This window comes from Coregonus clupeaformis, chromosome 16 (assembly GCF_020615455.1).
Source record: "Coregonus clupeaformis isolate EN_2021a chromosome 16, ASM2061545v1, whole genome shotgun sequence".
NCBI classification, from domain to species: Eukaryota; Metazoa; Chordata; class Actinopteri; order Salmoniformes; family Salmonidae; genus Coregonus; species Coregonus clupeaformis.
Window position 1 is genome coordinate 24,652,449 of NC_059207.1, and position 21,783 is coordinate 24,674,231.

Genomic DNA, 21,783 nt, shown 5'->3' on the forward strand with positions numbered 1-21,783 from the left:
TATCAATCTAGCTACTTAGTTCATCTTGGACAATTTCTGTTAAAACTGTACAGGGTGAGGTCTGGGTACTTGTCATTAAATATATAGACTGTCAGACAATGTTCATATATCATAACTATCAATGATGTCAAGAAGTTTGTATGAATTTTCCATTTGGCATGTCTCTTAATGTAATGATAACTGCGTCAGAGTTTTGGGCAAACCTTCCCCCACTGTTGTTCCATGCTGGCTGAAGACCTAGCTAGCCAGTTACTAGCTAACACCAGACACAGACGAAAGCAGAAACCTATAAGTATCTTTGCCTTCGATGAATAGGGAATGCAGCAGTCAGATGTTGGCACCAGTAGACTAGCTACACTTTATATACAAAAGTATATATTTTTAAATCAAATCTACTGTGAAAAAAAATATATATTCTAAAGGCACTCGCACATCTGAGCAATCTTTTTTTGCAGGTGCATTGTAAGATGAGAAAAAGAAGGAACCCGCACACTGCTCTTGATACTATCTCTGCTCTTGATACTATCACTGCTCTTTAATAAGCTTTACGTATCGGCCTCAAGGCACTCGTCAGAGCTTTTTTGAGCTCCAATCTACTGTACCACCACTACTCAGTCAGTACATCAGTACTTGTGGCTGGTAACAGGATAATATACACTATATATACAAAAGTATGTGGACAGCCCTTCACATTAATGGATTCTGCTTTTTCAGCCACACCCGTTGCTGACAGGTGTATAACATTTGGGCACACAGCCATGCAATCGCCATAGCAAACATTGGCAGTAGAATGGCCTTACTGACTTTCAACATGGCAGTGTTATAGGATGCCATCTTTCCAACAAGTCAGTTCGTCAAATTCCTGCCCTGCTAGAGCTTCCCCGGTCAACTTTAAGTGATGTTGTTGTGAAGTGGACACGTCTAGGAGCAACAACGGCTCAGCAGTGAAGTGGGAGGCCACACAAGCTCACAGAACAAGACCACCGAGTGCTGAAGTGCGTAGCGTGTAGAAAAAGTCTGTCCTTGGTTGCAAGACTCACTACCGAGTTCAAAACTGCCTCTGGAAGCAACATCAGCACAAGAACGGTTCGCCGGGAGCTTCATGAAATGGGTTTCCATGGCAGAGCAGCCGCACACAAGCTTAAGATCACCATGAGCAATGCCAAGAGTCGGCTGGATGGTGTAAATCTCGCCGCCATTGGACTCTGGAGCAGTGGAAACACGTTCTCTGGAGTGATGAATCATGTTTCACCATCTGGCAGTCCGACTGACAAATCTGGGTTTGGCGGATGCCAGGAGAACGCTACCTGCCCCAATGCATAGTGCCAACTGTAAAGTTTGGTGGAAGAGGAATAATGGTCTGGGGCTGTTTCTCATGGTTCGGGCTAGGCCCCTTAGTTCCAGTGAAGGGAAATCTTAACGCTACAACATACAAGGACATTCTAGACGATTCTGTGCTTCCAACTTTGTGCAAACAGTTTGGGGAAGGTCCTTTCTTACTTCAGCATGACAATGCCACCGTGCACAAAGCAAGGTCCATACAGAAATGGTTTGTCGAGACCAGATATCATCAAATTTCATGAAAAACATGATTGACTGTTCGGGACCTTCAAGGAAAGAAAATGGGCCATTGTGTTAGAAATGCCTGAGCCGAATTCTGGTCCCAGTCCGTTCCGGACTCAGTAGCATCCTCCAAAGCTGAAGTTCGATTGTCCAACAGCTCTCTGTCCTAGTGGACGTTGTAGCTCAAGCGTCTGGTGTACATCAATGTTTTGTAAGAGCTAGGGAGAGCCACAAACACAGTTTCAGAATGGTACTTATTTAAACATCAGAGCACTCAGCTCTGTGCATATCTCCTCAGATCAGCTGAGCTGTCACGTCAAGCCCTCAGGGGCATCAGTTTTCTGTAAGAGATTTAATTTACTTCAGGAGAGACAAAGTGTGTGTGTGCGTACGTACATACAGTGGGGGAAAAATGTATTTAGTCAGCCACCAATTGTGCAAGTTCTCCCACTTAAAAATATGAGAGAGGCCTGTAATTTTCATCATAGGTACACATCAACTATGAAGGACAAAATGAGAAAAAAAATTCCAGAAAATCACATTGTAGGATTTTTTATGAATTTATTTGCAAATTATGGTGGAAAATAAGTATTTGGTCAATAACAAAAGTTTATCAATACTTTGTTATATACCCTTTGTTGGCAATGACACAGGTCAAACATTTTCTGTAAGTCTTCACAAGGTTTTCACACACTGTTGCTGGTATTTTGGCCCATTCCTCCATGCAGATCTCCTCTAGAGCAATGATGTTTTGGGGCTGTCGCTGGGCAACACGGACTTTCAACTCCCTCCAAAGATTTTCTATGGGGTTGAGATCTGGAGACTGGCTAGGCCACTCCAGGACCTTGAAATGCTTCTTACGAAGCCACTCCTTCATTGCCCGGGCGGTGTGTTTGGGATCATTGTCATCCTGAAAGACCCAGCCACGTTTAATCTTCAATGCCCTTGCTGATGGAAGGAGGTTTTCACTCAAAATCTCACGATACATGGCCCCATTCATTCTTTCCTTTATACGGATCAGTCCTGGTCCCTTTGCAGAAAAACAGCCCCAAAGCATGATGTTTCCACCCCCATGCTTCACAGTAGGTATGGTGTTCTTTGGATGCAACTCAGCATTCTTTGTCTTCCAAACACGACGAGTTGAGTTTTTACCAAAAAGTTATATTTTGGTTTCATCTGACATTCTCCCAATCCTCTTCTGGATCATCCAAATGCACTCTAGCAAACTTCAGATGGGCCTGGACATGTACTGGCTTAAGCAGGGGGACACGTCTGGCACTGCAGGATTTGAGTCCCTTGCGGCGTAGTGTGTTACTGATGGTAGGCTTTGTTACTTTGGTCCCAGCTCTCTGCAGGTCATTCACTAGGACCCCACGTGTGGTTCTGGGATTTTTGCTCACCGTTCTTGTGATCATTTTGACCCCACGGGGTGAGATCTTGCGTGGAGCCCCAGATCGAGGGAGATTATCAGTGGTCTTGTATGTCTTCCATTTCCTAATAATTGCTCCCACAGTTGATTTCTTCAAACCAAGCTGCTTACCTATTGCAGATTCAGTCTTCCCAGCCTGGTGCAGGTCTACAATTTTGTTTCTGGTGTCCTTTGACAGCTCTTTGGCCTTGGCCATAGTGGAGTTTGGAGTGTGACTGTTTGAGGTTGTGGACAGGTGTCTTTTATACTGATAACAAGTTCAAACAGGTGCCATTAATACAGGTAACGAGTGGAGGACAGAGGAGCCTCTTAAAGAACAAGTTGCAGGTCTGTGAGAGCCAGAAATCTTGCTTGTTTGTAGGTGACCAAATACTTATTTTCCACCATAATTTGCAAATAAATTCATAAAAAATCCTACAATGTGATTTTCTGGATTTTTTTTCTCTCAATTTGTCTGTCATAGTTGACGTGTACCTATGATGAAAATTACAGGCCTCTCTCATCTTTTTCAGTGGGAGAACTTGCACAATTGGTGGCTGACTAAATACTTTTTTCCCCCACTGTACATACGTACGGACGTGCAGAGAGAGGCAGAGAGAGAGAGAGAACAGTAAGGAAAACAGAGTAAAGGGGGGTTTAATCGTTAATTGAGAGATCTGTGTTGAGCCTTTCTCCTCTCTTTCTTTATAATAGTCTAGAAGGGTCTGTTCATACTGTGTTCTTTGTCTCTCTAAAGACCATGTTCCTCATCACTTGAAACAATTACACAGATCTGGGGAACAGAGATGCCACACAATGAGAGGTGGAGACAGATAAACACCCTCACAGAATGAGACACACACACACAAACAAAACAATTGACATGCACACACATTTAGACAGACACACAATAAAGAATGGAACACCTTTTTGTTCTGATTTTAAGCCAATCATTATAATCCCCCAGCGTGAGAATGAAAGAAGAGAGAGAGGGAGTCGGCACGATACATGAAACAATTAAACTCATCCTGGCTCCTCACACACACACACACACACACACACACACACACACATGGTGACAGAGGTGACATGACAATGACATCAGGGTGATGAAAGGTTATTTTCTTAGATGGAACAGGTTGGAGCTCTGATTTGAGGTGTTCATAGATATATGGAATAGAAAGATGATGACCAGAAATATGATTTGGTTCCAGAAATATCCAACAGTTATCAATATTTAAATAAAAGGGAAATTCAATCAGCTCAGCTGCCCACTGATGATGTAAGACTATTATCATCCCTAGGGCAGTTCGGGCAAATGCCAGATGGGCTGGTCCATCTTTAGCCCAGTGGGCCCGTCTAAATATGGGGTTTTAGCACAGAATGACCATAATTTGGCTAATAATGGGGGCCTCAAGGAAAAAAATGGGCCCGTGTGTTAGAAATGCCTGGGCCGTTTTCTGGTCACAGTCTGTCCCTGTGGTTAAGTAGAGTCTGGTTTAGACATTGGAGAAGATGAGACCTGGGGACACAGTCTGTCTCATCTACACCTGCATGTGTTTTCTCTCTCAGTCTGGTAGTACACATAGGCCTACACACACACACACACACAATTTCCCAGGTCTAAATAAGTTGCTAATTTGAAAGAAAGAACAAAGCGCAAGCAGATACTGCGGTTCCCAAGAAGTAAAATGAACACACACAACACCAGCCCTCCCTCCCTCCCTCCCTCCCTCCCTCACACTGATGGCTGAGTTATTGTTTTATGCCAGAGTACCTGCAGGGAGAATTACAATGACCAGAACCATAACAGAGAAGAGCACCATCTGTGTGTGTGTATGCATGTGTGTGTGTTGCCAGAGACAAACAAAGAGTGACAAAAATCTATAAACTGGGGTGAGACGTACTTAGCCAGCTAGATAAAACATAATGTTAATAACAACCAGCTGTGTCTGTGTGTACGCGCATGCTTGCACGTGCATGCGAACGTGTGTTTTGTGAGTGTACATTTTCCACAGGCAAAAGCATAATCTATAACATGGATCAAAAACAGTATGCAGTACATTTTATCTTTTTTATGAAATCAGCATGAGCTGTTAAAAATATTATTGGCCACTATCAGAGCCAGAGCAGAATTAATAAAACAATAAAAGGTCATTGGTGGGGAGAAATGTTCTGGAGATAATTAGACTAAAGGGGTGTGTTAATTTTTTCCACTCAACACTCCTCTTTACCAGGCAAACAGGGCATTCTAGGGGCATAATATTTACACACTTATGCATGCTCCAGGGTGAAATCTCCCCTATATAGAGATCTAGGGTCAGCTTCCCCTCCCCCAATCCTAACCTTAACCATTAGTGTGCGAAATGCAAAACTGACCCAAGATCAGCATTTGGGGCAAGCTCATCCCACTCCCTATCTCCTAGAGTATGCTAAATGACTCTAATCCAGGGCTCTCCAACCCTGTTCCTGTAGGATTTCGCTCCAACCCCAGTTGTAAATAACCTTATTCAGCTTATCAACCAGCTATTTATTAGAATCAGGTGTGCTAGATTAGGGTTGGAGCGAAAACCTACAGGACGGTAGCTCTCCAGGAACAGGGTTGGAGAGCCCTGCTAATCTGTCAATATATATTTTTTTTACTCCAAATCTACTGCCCACCACTACTCAGTCAGTACATCAGTACTTGTGGCTGGTAAAAGGATAATATACACTATATACACAAATGTATGTGGACACCCCTTCAAAATTGTGGATTCGGCTATTTCAGCCACACCCGTTGCTGACAGGTGTATAAAATCGAGCACAGCGCCATGCAATCTCCATAGAGAGGGCATTGGCAGTAGAATGGCCTTGATGAAGAGCTCAGTGACTTTCATTGTGGCACTGTCATAGGATGCCACCTTTCCAACAAGTCAGTTCATCAAATTGTTGCCCTGCTAGAGCTGCCCTGGTCAACTTTAACTGCTATTATTGTGAAGTGGAAACGTCTAGGAGCAACAACAGCTCAGCCGCGAAGTGGTAGGCCATACAAGCTCACAGAACGGGACCGCCGAGTGCTGAAGCGTGTAGCGTGTAAAAATTGGCTGTCCTCAGTTGCAACACTCACTACCGAGTTCCAAACTGCTGCTGGAAGCAACGTCAGCACAAGAACTGTTCGTGGGGAGCTTCATGAAATTGGTTTCCATGGCCGAGCAGCCATGGGCAATGCCGAGCGTCGGCTGGTGTAAAGCTCGCCACCATTGGACTCTGGAGTGATAAATCACACTTCACCAGCTGGTAGTCCGACGGACTAATCTGGGTTTGACGGATGCCAGGAGAACACTACCTGCCCCAATGCATAGTGCCAACTGTAAAGTTTGGTGGAAGAGGAATAATGGTCTGGGGCTGTTTTTCATGGTTCGGGCTAGGCCCCGATTCTGTGCTTCCAACTTTGTGGCAACAGTTTGGGGAAGGCTCTTTACTGTTTCAGCATGACAATAACCCCGTGCAAAAAGGGAGGTCCATACAGAAATGGTTTGTCGAGATCGGTGTGGAAGAACTTGACTGGCCTGCACAGAGCCCTGACCTCAACCCAATAAAACACCTTTGGGATGAATTGGAACGCAGTCTGCGAGCCAGGCCTAATCGCCCAACATCAGTGCCCGACCTCACTAACGCTCCTGTGGCTGAATGGAAGCAAGTCCACGCAGCAATGTTCCAACATCTAGTGGAAAGCCTCTAGTGGAGGCTGTTATAGCAGCAAAGGGGGGACCAACTCCATATTTTGGAATGAGATGTTCGACGAGCAGGTGTCCACATATTTTGGTAATGTATTGTATTATGGATGGAACTCTAGAGAATAACTGGATGTTCAGGGTTACTGTCACTCAGAACTCCACACAACACAACAACACAGGTAGCTTAGTGGTTAAGAGCGTTGTGCCAGTAACCGAAAGGTCGCTGGTTCTAATCCCCGAGCCGACTAGGTGAAAAATCTGTCGATGTGCCCTTGAGCAAGGCACTTAACCGTAATTGCTCCTGTAAGTCGCTCTGGATAAGAGCGTCTGCTAAATGACAAAAAAAAAACACACACAGTAGAACACCTTCCTAATAATTTGTTGTATTGTATTTATTAACTATCCCCATTAGCTACTGCCAACATTAAGGTTAAATACACAATCAAAAAATATGACATTACATTTCACAACACATTAAGTGTGTGCCCTCAGGCCACTACCACATATCTACAATACAAGATCCATGTGTACATGTGTGTAGAGTCCATGTGTTAGCATGTGCATGTGATTTTAGATGCTGAATAAAATATGAAAATACATTTTTTCCAGATGTCAAAAATAGATATTTTACAGACGTTGAAAATATTTTTTTTTCTGTCATTGATTCTATTGGCAAATTTCAACTGCACATACATTCTCAATGAAGTAAGCATTATTATGTCACCATAATACTTTTTCAAGCCTCTTAATTAATATAGTAAAGAGGAGCCAACTGAAGATTGCAACAGAATATTTATTACTGCTCCAATCTGTCACATACACTTATGTTAGCTTTATCAAAAGCTTTAAACCTTTACTCCACCTTTACTCCACACACAGAAACGCATTGAAAGCTCTCCCTCACCCCTCCATTTGGCAAATCTGACTCTATCCTCCTGATTCCTGCTTACAAGCAAAAACTCAAATAGGAAGTACCAGTGACGAGCTCAATACGGAAGTTATCCGAAGAAGCGGATGCTAAGCTTCAGGACTGTTTCACTAATACAGACTGGAATATGTTCTGGGATTCATCTGATAACATTGAGGAGTTTACCACATCAGTCACCTGCTTCATTAATAAGTGCATCGATGACGTCGCCCCCACAGTGACCATCCACACTGAGCTTCTGCTTTCAAGGAGCGGGACACTAATCTGGACGTTTATAAGAAATCACGATACGACCTCCGACGAGCTATCAAACAGCCAAAACATCAATACAGGACTTAGATCGAATCCTACTACACCGGCTCTGACACTCAACGGATGTCGCAGGGCTTGCAAACTATCACACATTACAAAGGGAAACCCAGCTGCGAACTGCCTACTGATGCAAGCCTACCAGACGAGCTAAATGCCTTCTATGCTCGCTTTTAGGCAAATAACACTGAACCATGCATGAGAGCAACAGCTGTTCCAGACGAATATGTGATCTCGCTCTCTGTAGCCGATGTGAGTAAGAGTTATAAACAGGTTAACATTCACAAGGCCGGGTTACCAGAACGCGTACTCAGAGCATGTGCTGACCAGCTGGCAAGTGTCTTCACAGACATTTTCAACCTCTCCCTGACCCAGTTTGTAATACCTACATGTTTCAAGCAGACCACCTTAGTCCCTGTGCCCAAGAACGCCAACACCATCATTAAGTTTGCTGACGACACGACGGTGGTTGGCCTGATCACCGATGACGATGAGACCGCCTATAGGGAGGAAGTCAGTAACCAAGCATTGTGGTGTCTGGACAACAACCTCTCCCTCAACATCAGCAAGACAAAGTAGCTGATCATGAACTACAGGAAACACAGAGCGGGTCGAGAGCTTCAAGTTCCTCAGTGTCCAAATCACTAAGGAATTATCATGGTCCACACACATCAACACAGTCGTAAAGAAGGCATGATAACGCCTTTTCCCCCTCAGGAGGCTGAAAGGATTTGGCATGGGCCATCAGATCCTCAAAAAGTTCTACAGCTGCACCACTGAGAACATCTTGACTGGCTGCATTACCGTTTGGTATGGCAACTAATTGGCATCTGACTGCAAGGCGCTGGGGCCGAGCTCCCTGCCATCCAGGACCTCTATACCAGACGGTATCAGAGGATGGCCCTAAAAATTGTCAAAGACTCCTGCCATCCAAGTCATTGACTGTCCTCTCTGCTACCGCATGGCAAGTGGTACCAATGCACCATGTCTGGAACCAACAGGACCCTGAACAGCTTCTACCCCCAACCCATAAGACCGCTAAATAGTTAGTTAAACAGTTAACCAAATAGCTACCCGGACTATCTGCATTTACCCTTTTTGCACTAACTCTTTTGACTCATCTCATAAGCTGCTGGTACTGTTTATTATCTATCCTGTTGCCTAGTCACTTTATCTCTACCTATATGTACATACTGTATCTACCTCAATTACCTCGTACCCCTGGTTGGTACTTACCCTGTGTATGAAGCCGTTATCATTACTCATTGCGTATTTATTCCTCTGGTTATAATTTTTCTGTTATTTCTAAATTGTTCTCTTTGCATTGTTGGGAAGGGCCCGTAAGTAAGCATTTCACTGTTAATCTACACTTGTTGCTTACAAAGCATGTGACAAATACAATTAGATTTGATTTAAAACTGGCAGAGATTTAGTATTTAGTATTTATTAGGATCCTTCTCTTCCTGGGGTCCAAACAGGGTTAAAACAGTTACATCACAACAAAACACAACAACAGCCTACATCATAAATAAAACAATACATCATACAAGACAGTATTACTCTAACATAAAAACATGTACAATATAAAATCCACAATATTACAATGTGTTTGTGTGTGTTTGCGTATGCTTGTGTGTGTGTTTGTGGTCATGTGTCTGTCTCTTCACAGTCCGCATTGTGCCGTGAGGTGTTGTTTTATCTGTATTTTTAAAATCTGATTTTACTGCTTGCTTGAGTAACTTGATGTAGTCATGGCTCTATTAGTACTGTGAGTCTGTTCAGGACTTGGGGACTGTGAAGAGACCCCTGGTGGCATGTCTTGTGGGCTATGTATGGGTGTCTGAGCTGTGTGTTAGCTGTTTGAACAGACAGCTTTCAATACGTCAATACCTCTCACAAAGACATGTAGTGATGCAGTCAATCTCTCCTCTACTTTGACCCAGGAGAGATTAACATGCCTGTTATTGATATTAGCCCTCTGTGTACATGTAAGGGCCAGCTGTGCTGCTCTGTTCTGGGCCAACTGTAGTTTGCCTATCTTTTTTTGCAGCACCATGTCAGTTTACAATCTAGGGTTACACCAAGCAGTTTAGTCTCCTCAACTTGGTCAATTGCCACATTATTCATGAAGGCCCAGATTCTGACTAGGGTTAAGCGTGCAAAACAGTATGCTATTCACCCACTATTCGTTTGAAGTGTAGCGCAAATAAATGAAGGTGTGGCAGCGGTGTGTCTACAGATATGTCATATTCTGACCTTAATTTAATTCCCTAATAATTGCCCCACCTTTACGCGCAAGGAAACCATTAATAAGGTCTAGCAAACCTACCGGTTCCAAGTGGAAAAAGCATCTACTTCATTTTTTTCAATAGAAATAGCACCATTCTCGATGCACTGTAATTTACAACTTGATAACATCTATTGATAAAAGATAGGTCAATTAGTAATCCGTTTGGAGAAGGGGATTGTAAATACACATAGCAATTGTTTTAGATTATTTTTCCTTATGATCCCTGGAGACAAATGTGAAACCAGCCATGTGGAAAGCAAACTGAAAATCATATCAACATGACATGTATTGCGGCCCCTTTTCCGCAGTGAAATAGGTTATAAATAGCTGTGCCGTTTTTCAGAATAATAATTGTGTGCCCTCATAATTTGCGTGGATGAAATTTGGAGACCCAAACTATAGGCTTCTGTAGGCTGAACCTGCCAAGTTGATGTATGCGCTTTAGAATGTTTTGATTATATGCCCGGGACTTTCTCAGTTTTATTTTACAATTTGTATCATGTTAAATATTAGCTACTATTGGGAGCCACCGTCAGTACATACATTTATTTTTGCATCATTCCACTCCGTTTACCTTTGTTTCCTCTGTCACTTCCTTGTAAATTGTTCCTGAGGGTTTCTAGCATTAGTGGATCATATTAGGCTAACATTGTGCAATAATTTAGGACAGTATTGCCTACAGTAACAAACGAATGAAAATGTTATTATTTTCTTTTAAATACTTATATTTTGTATGTTACCTAACACCTTCATAAACACAACCAAATTACATTGGCACGAAGGGGAGGTCCAATGAGGCCAGGCTTTTCTAGTTAAATTGATTTATTAGACTGGTGGCTATTGGTACTCCTCGAGGCCCGGCTATTCTGCTATTTATTTATGCATACGGTCATTTTGACCGTCATGGCGCTTTGAGGATGAAATGCTCCGAAAGTTTTTGTCTTTTATGATATTTCTCTGAAAGTACTTATAGAGTGTAGTCCCCTGTAGCTCAGTTGGTAGAGCATGGCACTAGCAACGCCAGGGTTGTGGGTTCGTTTCCCACGGGGGGCCAGTATGAAAAATGTATGCACTCACTAACTGTAAGTCGCTCTGGATAAGAGCGTCTGCTAAATGACTAAAATGTAAATGTAAATGTGGCTCCTCAATGTCTTTTTAGAAGGTTTAGTTATATTTTAAATACACATATTTCGGAAAAGTCAGGGACAGGTGGGTTCAAGGATCTTATTGAAATTAAGTTATTGAAATTACAACATTTAAAACGGTCAGATTGGCTGTCTTGGCAGTTTTAGTGTTAAGTGTAGCAGTGATTTCACTAGCTGTGGTATATAATGTTGAGTCATCAACATACATAGACACACAGGCTTTACTCAATGCTAGTGGTAGGTCATTAGTAAAAATAGAAAAAAGTAAGGGGCCAAGACAGCTAGCTACATTGATGTATGTCAAACCTTAGCTGGTTTATGTTAGAGAGGCTTCCATTAAAGAACACCCTCTGTGTTCTGTTAGAAAGGTACGTCTCGATCCACGACATGGCAGAGGATATAAAGCAAAAACACATTTTCAGCAGCAGATGATTGATCATGTCAAAAGCTGCAATGAAGTCTAAGAAAACAGCTCCCAAAATCTTCTTACAGTATTATCAATTTATTTCAGCCAATCATCAGTAATTTGTGTTAATGCTGTACATGATTTTCAAAGTAGTCAACCTACAGAATAAACCAACAGACCACTTCAACTACAATAACATTCTCAGTGATGTTTACAGACATTTTCTTTCTTTCTTGCTATGACTGTAATATGCTGTTGTTTATCTAACTTAGTTGAATGCACTGACTGTAAGTCGCTTTGGATAAGAGCATCTGCTGAACGACCAAAATGTAAATGTGAAAAAAAACGAACACTTGCAAAGCATGCTGGGTATTATTCGAATGAGTTTCGCCCCCAAACAAGTAAAATGTGATCAGTGCGTACCAGATCCATATCTATAATATAATAATATGCCATTTAGCAGACGCTTTTATCCAAAGCGACTTACAGTCATGCGTGCATACATTTTTTTGTGTATGGGTGGTCCCGGGGATCGAACCCACTACCTTGGCGTTACAAGCGCCGTGCTCTACCAGCTGAGCTACAGACCACCATATCTGAACGAATCATAGATGTCTAGGCTGTTTCACAAGGTTTAACATCACATTACACTACGGCACAGTTTAGTACAGTAGAGCACAGTAGAGTACAGTATGGTACGGTATGGTACAGTACAGGAAAGTCAAGTTGTATTCAGTAGAGTATAGTACAGTACAGTAGAGTTTAATTCAGTAGGGTACAGTAGAGAACAGTAGAGTACAGTAGTATAGTATAGTTTAATTCAGTAGAGTACAGTACAGTAGAGTTTAATTCAGTAGAGTACAGTATAGATTAGAGTAAAGTAGGGTAAATTACAGTACACTATACTTTACTTTTATTTACTTTACTGTGTACTGTACTCTGTTGTGCTCTACTGTACTGTATTGTACTGTACTGTGCTGTGCTGTGCTGTGCTGTCCAAACTTGTGAAACACAGATGTCTATGATTGATTTAGATTTGGTCCGGACCGGACCAAATCTGAACCAATTATAGACGTCTATGTTCGGCCCAAATCAAGGCCGGTCCCAACCGGAACAAATCTGAACCAATTATAGACGTCTATGTTCGGCCCAAATCAAGGCCGGACCCGACCGGACCTAATCTGAAACAAACAGACTTCTATGATTGGTTTAGCTCAACATCCTTGTACATTGAAATCAAGGCCGGTCCGGACTGCACCAAAGAAAGAGAACAAAAAAAGACGTCCTGTCCAGACAGGACCAAAAAAAGACGTCCAAAAGATGTCGCCGTCGGTGGGCAGTTTATTTAGTTCCCTATTTAGTGCACTATATAGGGAATAGGGTGCCATTTGGGACACACCCTTGCAGTCTGCTTCTTACCTTATTTCATGGTAACTAACTCCGTCAATCTATAACCCCTACTGACACACTAGCCAAACAGGATGCCAAGACAGGGCCAAATCTTGGCGCCCCAAAAAGGCTAGAGTCGGTCCTGTGCCAAGAAAAGAGGCAACAGTCAGTGGCCAAAACTTTGTCCTCTGAACTCAGAAGAGCAGTTTATGATTGTTGTTTAGGGTTGGCAGAGGTTACAGCTAACAGGCTGTGTGCTGAGCAGAGCTGTTACAACTGCAGGGGGTTAACATAGAGAATTAATTAAGCTGCAAATCATAGAGAACACACACATGCGCATGCACGCACAAACACATAGACATGCACACAAATACACAATCCAGGAAATGAGTTTTAACACCACTACTGTAAAAATACTGTAGAAACCGGTCTCATTTTACACAGTCAGTAGAGACAGGGTGGGTAAATCACCCCTCTGCTCTCTGGTAGTGATCCACAGAATACATACACACATATACATCATTTCATCATTCGAAGACATTTTCAAATGTTCTGCTCTCTCACCCAAATCAGAACACGTACTCTGTTAGGAGATAATGCGGAAATATGCTGTGTGCATCCCAAATGGTACCATATTCCCTATATAAGGCTCTGGTCAAAAGTAATGCACTAAATAGGGAATAAGGGAACCATTTGGAACGCAGTCAATCATCATCATCATCTCTGGATTATGAATTATGTGGATTACCCACAGAGACAAATGCTCCAAAATAATGAGTAGAAGAGCCTGTAGGGAGAAGAGACTGTGTGCGTGCTTGTTGTGCATTTGCCTGTGTGTATGTACTGTGTATGTTATATTGTGGGAACATATTGTGGAAACATTTATTAATAATGTTTAGATATCTGGACCCTTTCTATCTCCTCAAATGAATCATGTTAGAGATTGATAATAGTGTGTGTGTGTGTGTGTGCGTGCGTGTCTGATCATCAATACAGAGAGACACACAAACAGTGTGAGACCAGCTGATCCGTCTCTGTAGATACAGTACCACTGAGACCAGAGTGAGTGCTCTTCACACATCATGTGTCTACATCTTTTGGAGTGCGTGTGTGTGTGTGTGTGTAGTATGGCTCTGTGAGGGGGTGTGATTTAGAATACTGCAATTTGCTACAGACTCAACCCACTGCACAGACAAAATAGAGAGGAGGCGTCAAATCTCTCTCTCCCTCCCTCCATCCATCCAGACCTATGCACAGATAATGAATCCATGTGTGTGTGTGTGTGTGTGTGTGTGTGTGTGTGTGTGTGTGTGTGTATGGTAACACATGGCAACATGGGTACATAGAGAGACAAAGGGGTATAAATAACCCCAATGATTGGACCACAGCTGCACACAGAGAGAGAGTAAGAAAGAAAGAAAGAAAGAAAGAAAGAAAGAAAGAAAGAAAGAAAGAAAGAAAGAAAGAAAGAAAGAAAGAAAGAAAGAAAGAAAGAAAGAAAGAAAGAAAGAAAGAAAGAAAGAAAGAAAGAAAGAAAGAAAGAAAGAAATACCTATATTGGCCCAATAGTTACACCATGAAAAGCACAGACTTTATTTCAATTTAACAGATCTAGAAAATTAGAAACACCCCCCCACATGCCACAACCCTACAAAACTCCCCCAGACAGTTCATCAGCCCCCCATATACAGTGCATTTGGAAAGTATTCAGACCCCTTGACTTTTTCCACATTTTGTTACCTTACAGCCTTATTCTAAAATTGATTAAATTGTTTTTCTCTCTCATCAATCTATAGACAATACCCCATAAACACAAGCAAAAGCAAAAATATAACAGAAATAACATATTTACAAGTATTCAGGCCCTTTATTCAGTATAATATAATATAATATGCCATTTAGCAGATGCTTTTATCCAAAGCGACTTACAGTCATGTGCGCATACATTTTTACGTATGGGTGGTCCCGGGGATCGAACCCACTACCCTGGCGTTACAAGCGCCATGTTCTACCAATTGAGCTACAGAGGACCACGACCTGTACTTTGTTGAAGCACCTTTGGCAGCGATTACAGCCTTGAGTCTTCTTGGGTATGAGGCTACAAACTTGGCACACCTGTATTTGGGGAGTTTCTCCCATTCTTCTCTGCAGAACCTTTCAAGCTCTGTCAGGTTGGATGGGGAGCGTCTCTGCACAGCTATTTTCAGGTCTTTACAGAGATGTTCGATCGGATCCAAGTCCGGGCTCTGGTTGGGCGACTCAATGACATTAAGAGACTTGTCCCGAAGCCACTCCTGTGTTGTCTTGGCTGTGTGCTTAGGGTCGTTGTCCTGTTGGAAGGTGAACCTTCGCCCCAGTCTGAGGTCCTGAGCGCTCTGGAGCAGGTTTTCATCAAGGATCTCTCTGTACATTGCTCCATTCACCTTTCCCTCAATCCTGACTAGTCTCCCAGTCCCTACCGCTGAAAAACATTCCTACAGCATGACGCTGACCATGCTTCACCGTAGGGATGGTTCCAGGTTTCCTCCAGACGTGATGCTTGGCATTCAGGCCAAAGAGTTAAATCTTGGTTACATCAGACCAGATAATCTTGTTTCTCATGGTCTGAGAGTCCTTTAGGTGCCTTTTGGCAAACTCCAAGCGGGCTGTCATGTGCCTTTTACTGAGGAGTGTCTTCTGTCTGGCCACTCTACTATAAAGGCATGATTGGTGGAGTGCTGCAGAGATGGTTGTCCTTCGGGAAGTTTCTCCCAGAGTGACCATCGGGATCTTGGTCACATCCCTGACCAAGGCCCTTCTCCCCCGATTTCTCAGTTTGGCCGGGCGGCCAGCTCTAGGAAGAGTCTTGGTGGTTTCAAACTTCTTCCATTTAAGAATGATGGAGGCCACTGTGTTCTTGGGGACCTTCAATGCTGCAGAAATGGTTTGGTACCCTTCCCCAGATCTGTGCCTCGACACAATCCTGTCTCGGAGCTCTATGGACAATTCCTTCGACCTCATAGCTTGGTTTATGCTCTGACATGCACTGTCAACTGTGCATTATATACACAGGTGTGTGCATTTTAAAATAATGTCCAATCAATTGAATTTACCACAGGTGGACTCCAATCAGACCTCTACAACAGCTAAGTGCGTAGTTAGATGCTTTTTTGCCCTCCCCGTCACTTTATACACAGAAGATATTCGCTAAACATAGAATCACATGGTGTATCCGTCTCTCTGTGACCGCCTATAACTTCAGAACAAAGTTGACTACAAATACAAAGTTGCCAAAGTCTTTCCAGTTGATACAAACAAGCGATATAGAAAAATATTATTCAAGTGAAAACCGAGATAACTGCCTTAAAATATAAACAGTTGGCCTATTTTAATCATATTGAAATACATTTCATGTTCAATCAATTGAGTTATATATTGCTACTTGTAGGGTAGGCTACTGTCTGTAATTTGTCTCAATACATTTCATGATGTGTAGCCTAACATGTGTAGCCTAATGATAGGATCCAAAGAAAGGGTGATTTAAATCACAACAGTGATTTAATGAATTTTTATTGATTAAGCATTAGAATTAGCCACGTCAATATTTGCAGCCATAGGTGGTAATATTTCTCTAGGAGCTGATCCGTCTGATCCGTCGTCAGTATTGTGAAATAACACTGTTAAGGTAAGATTTGAATGGAGAAAGCTGATCCAAGAGCAGCGCTCCCTTTCTTCGGATCCTATCAGTATCAACACATGCTCCAATGATGCACTTAGAGACCATTCTCTCTGTGTAGCGTTTTGGGCAACGCATGTTACATATTTGGTCGTTGTAGGAAAGATGCATCGTTAAAAAACTTGTAAGCCTAAGTTCCATCGCTATCGGGAAACCGGGCCCTGGTCAGGTAACAGTGCATATGAAGGATAGAAGCATTTGACTACTGAGATGCACCCACCCACATCTCTCCTTCCATTGGTCTTCCTTTGCATAATATTCTCCTCTTCTACCACTACATTCCTTCCTCCCTCTCTCTTATCCTCTCCTCTTCCCATCTCTCCTCTCATTTTCCTCCTCCCTATCCCTAGCCTGGACACAACAAGATGGCGCCTATGATGGTAACCCTGTTGCTAGCTCCCAGCCAACTTTGCAGTCTTTTGTTCATTTTAGTGTTATTTTGTACTTAATTTGCTCAGAAAGTTTGTAGTATTATTTATTATGACTGACAAGCACTTTTGGACATCAGATCAGTGATTACTCACCACAAATTAGACTTTCCAGATCTGGATCCTTTGTCTGGATTATCCGAAGCAGTTCCATTTATCACGGGAGCCCACCCAAAAAGATGCCGCCGTTGAAGGGGTAGGAGAGCTGGCGTTCTAGTCAGACTAAGGAGAAGGGCAAACCACCCTCTCTGCTCCCTGGTATATTACTTGCTAAAGTACAGTCTCTGGACAATAAACTATGCAAGTTTAGAGCACGGATTTCCTACCAGAGAGATACGAGAGATTGTAACGTAATCTGTTTTACTGAGACTTGGCTAACGGGGGAGGTACTTGATATGGCTATACAGCCTGCAGGGTTTTCTGTACATCGCCCGGACAGGAAAAAAAGTACTTTGCAGGAAGAACAAAGGCGGAGCAGTATGTTTCATGATCAACAACTCATGGTGTGATTGTCGGAATGTAAAAACTCTTAAGACTTTCTGTCCCCCCCGACCTGGAATACCTCACGATCAAATGCAGACCGCATTATCTCCCCAGATAATTCACAGCTGTTTGAGTCACGGCTGTGTACATCTTCAAAGAATTACACAGGACTTTCAACAAATTGGAAACAGCATATCCTGAGGCCGAATTCGTTGTAGCTGGGGACTTTGACAAAATAAATCTAAGGAAAGTTCTCCCCAAATTCCACCAACACATCTCTTGGCTCACTCAGGGGGAAAATATGTTGGACCTTTGTTATTCTCCATTCTGACTGTGTGGCCAGACATAACTCCAACACCATCATGACGTTTACTGGTGACACAACGGTGGTGGGCCTGATCGTCGTCGGCGACGAGACAGCCTACAAGGAGGAGGTCAGAGCCCTGGCACAGAGGTGCCAGGGAAACAGACACTCCCGCAACGTCAGAAAAACCAAGGAGCTGATCGTGGACTACAGGAAACAGGGGGAGGAGCATGCCCCTATTGTTATTGAAGGGGCTACAGTGGAGAGGGTAAAAAGCGTCAAGTTCCTCGGCGTGCACATCACAGCTCAACCCCAGGCGCCTGAAGAAATTTGGCATGGACCCTCGGGTTCTAAAGAAGTTCTACAGCTGCACAATCGAGAGCCTGGCAGTGTTTGAGGAAGGCCCAAAAGATCGTCAAGTACTCCAGGCACCTGAGCCATGGACTGTTCACTCTCTTACCATCTGGCAAGCGGTATTGGAGTATCAGGTCTCGGACAGCTTCTACCACCATCAGACTGCTGAAAAGCTAAACCTAGATGTCTCCCTGTACAGACCTGCACCTTAGAGACTATTTGCACCGGAGAGAATATATGCACTGACTACCCACACTTTCAACCCCTTCACACAAACAAACACCCATAAACACACACACACACACTCAGAGCTCACACAAGCACACTCACATACACAGTCAACGCTGCTGTTCTACTATATACTACTGATTCCACTACCCACTTTATATTTGTAAATACTGTCCATTATTACTATGCATACTACCACTTCTATTACTTCTACTACTTGTTATGTTTTACTTGACTCTTTTCATTGTTATTATTGATTCATGTATTGCATTGTTGAGGGAGCTAGCGCAAAAGCATTTCGATGCACCTTTTATACCTGCTGTGAACTGTTTCCATTTCTTCTCTCCTCCTCCCCCCTCTATCCTACCCTCCTCTTTCCATCTCTTCTCTCCTCCTATCCTACTCTTTCCTCACCAGTTTAGCTATAGCTGTCCAGCTCTTGCCTGGGGATGGGCAATTAGGACCAGTGCAGAGCCGAAAGGGAGGAGTTATCATGTCTGGTTATAGCCAGGGGCAAAGAGATAGGCATTTATGACTCAGCCCTACGCGCATGCATACGCATGCGCATGCACACACACACACACACACACACACACACACACACACACACACACACACACGCACACACACACAGACTTCAACTGAGCCCGACACAAGGCTTTAAAAGCCTTCTGCAGGAGGCATAGGCCTACTCCTAAAGGCTTTAAACATCAGCCTTTGTCATCTATCTCCCTCTCTCCCCTCTATTCAATTGCCTCTTTAATGAGTGTGTGTGTGTGTGTGTGTGTGTGTGTGTGTGTGTGTGTGTGTGTGTGTGTGTGTGTCACCACAAAGGCTCATAGCACAGGAACATAATCGATATGAAGGCAATGATTAGTTGATGCCAAAATCTAATAACATACTGCACCCATGGCTTGTGACTGAAATATAGATAGTGTAGCAACTGTCTCTATTCCATAAGATTATTAGTTCATGTTTGATAGAGCCTGAAATGAGTCAATGATATGTTCGCATTCAACAGGTTTCCCTACATGGAGAAAATGTCATTCAAATGACTCACACACATGAAAATCTGAATGTGGACAGCAACTGTCATTTTGAAATCAGTGAAAATAACATTTTGCTGCTAAACCACAGGGTGTAGGCCAACATGAGAATGTTAGGAAGAGAACTGTTCACACTATAGGAATAGGTTCGCAGTCCATGCAGACATTGTACCTAAATGGCAACAAGACAATACAGTTGTCTTAAATTTTTTTTAAAGGATTGACAATTTGAATACTGCATAAAGCCAATTTTGTGCCATCATCACTCTCATCCTTTCAATGTCCACTTCACCATCCTCTCTTGTTCTGATCGTCTACTTTACTAGACTACTTTACCTCTCCCTTTCTCGTTGACCGTAACCCCCCTCAGACTGAACGCTCTGGGCGGCTCTTCTGAAAACAGATTACCGGTTTCTCAGTTTAGGCTGCAGCGAGAAAGTTTGGCAGCCACAGACAGGCACACAGATTGCGTAAATCTCTCTCTCACCTGTTTGTCGAGGGTCTCTTTTCCCGCAGTGGAGACCTTGGGAGCAGGCACGCTCTCGCAGGTGCAGCCCTCCAAGAGGTAAATCCCCGCGGGCCGCACGCTCTGCTCGTTTTCGAAGTAAAAAAGCACGTTTTGGTACAGCGCAAAGAACTTCTCGTGCCACCTGCTGTTCTCCGTGGTCTTCTTGCTCAAATAACCGCGCTTGGTACCCTCCTTACGCGCAACCACTGAGAGGAACAGAGCGTGTCCCTCATTATACCTGACACTCTTTTGCATTTTAATTTCTTCCTTTTTGGTTTTTATAAAACCGTGTGTAGGTTATTGAACGCGAGACCAAATCCGCCGGTGTGTGTAAACTTTCCCTTTCAGTGCACGAAGAGGGAAAGTGGTTATCATCAAGCTGAGCGTCGAGGTGCACGGGGAAGTTGCCCCGCCAAAGTGAGAGCTATTGCGGGGAAACTCATATTCGACTTCTTAAACCCACGTACGATCCATGTCCACCTCTGCCAAACTTTGAAAAGGAAGGTAGACAAAATCCCAGATGGAGGAAAGAGTAGGCTATGAGATGCAGAAAAAGGGAAAGGTTATTGTTCGCAAAGCAGACAGGGGAAAAGCCTTTGAGAGGACAAACGGTGTGGTCGAATCACAGCCGAGATCAGCAATAATCCGCTTTGACACGGTTTAAAGACACCGCCTCTCTCTCTCGCTCTCTCTGTACACAAAAAAAATGCTGGGTAAAAAATGTATTTGGTACGCCGGCGCTGGGTAAATATTGGACACAACACATGCTGGGTTATTTTGACCGCTGCCAGTTGGGTTGTGTGAATAACCCAACATGTTGGGTTGTTGGGATTACCAAAACAAGGGTTAATTTAACCATTAGTTGGGTTTTTATTCACATTCATGCTGTGTTGACCCAGCAGCTGGGTGTTTTTTAATGTAATCCATAGACAGGTTAGCTGACATTTTTTTATTTTACTCATATAGCAGATACTCGTAGGGTTACGTGCCTTGCTTAAGGGCACATCAACAGATGTTTCACCTAGTCGGCTCAGGGATTCAAACCATGGACCTTTCGGTTACTGGCCCAATGCTCTTAACCGCTAGGCTACCTGCTACCAATGTCACGAAAATGATGCGCACGCTTCAATAGGGGAGAAGTCTGTGTTGTGATTCTGGATGGTCAGATAGCTAGCAACAATGACAAGTAGCTGCCATGTGGGGAAATGTAGGCGGCTCATTTCATCTAGTTAGGGGTTCAAGCCAGCGAAGCTGGGTGAAACCCTAATGTATTTGTTGGTGTTGATTATTAGGGATTCAGCAGTGAAGTTGGTGAAACCCTATTGTATTTGTTGGCGTTGATTATTATTGTTTTCCTTCTTCTATTGGTATAAATAAAAATAAAATCAAGAGTCTTGGAAAATATTGTGTTTGAGGATGTGCATCTATAGATGCTATATACCAAATTTGGTTCTGTAGAAGAATATGTTTTAAAGTAGTAAACATAATTGAAAATGGTCCAAAAATTATCAAAAGCATATTATATTGCATGATCAGTTTGATTTTGAGTTTTTATTTGGC

At 43.0% G+C, this 21,783-nt stretch overlaps 1 protein-coding gene across 1 annotated transcript in view; it reads right to left on the minus strand.

Moving 5' to 3' along the window:
• rasgrf2b (Ras protein-specific guanine nucleotide-releasing factor 2b) overlaps positions 1 to 20,921 on the minus strand; it is a 153,795-nt gene extending 132,874 nt beyond the window's left edge. Inside the window, exon 1 of the mRNA XM_041900513.2 lies at positions 20,203 to 20,921. Within this exon, the coding sequence (XP_041756447.1) occupies positions 20,203 to 20,478 (276 nt within the window). The 5' untranslated portion in view covers positions 20,479 to 20,921. The remainder of the gene's footprint in view (positions 1 to 20,202) is intronic.
• Between the last annotated feature and the right edge of the window lie 862 nt (positions 20,922 to 21,783).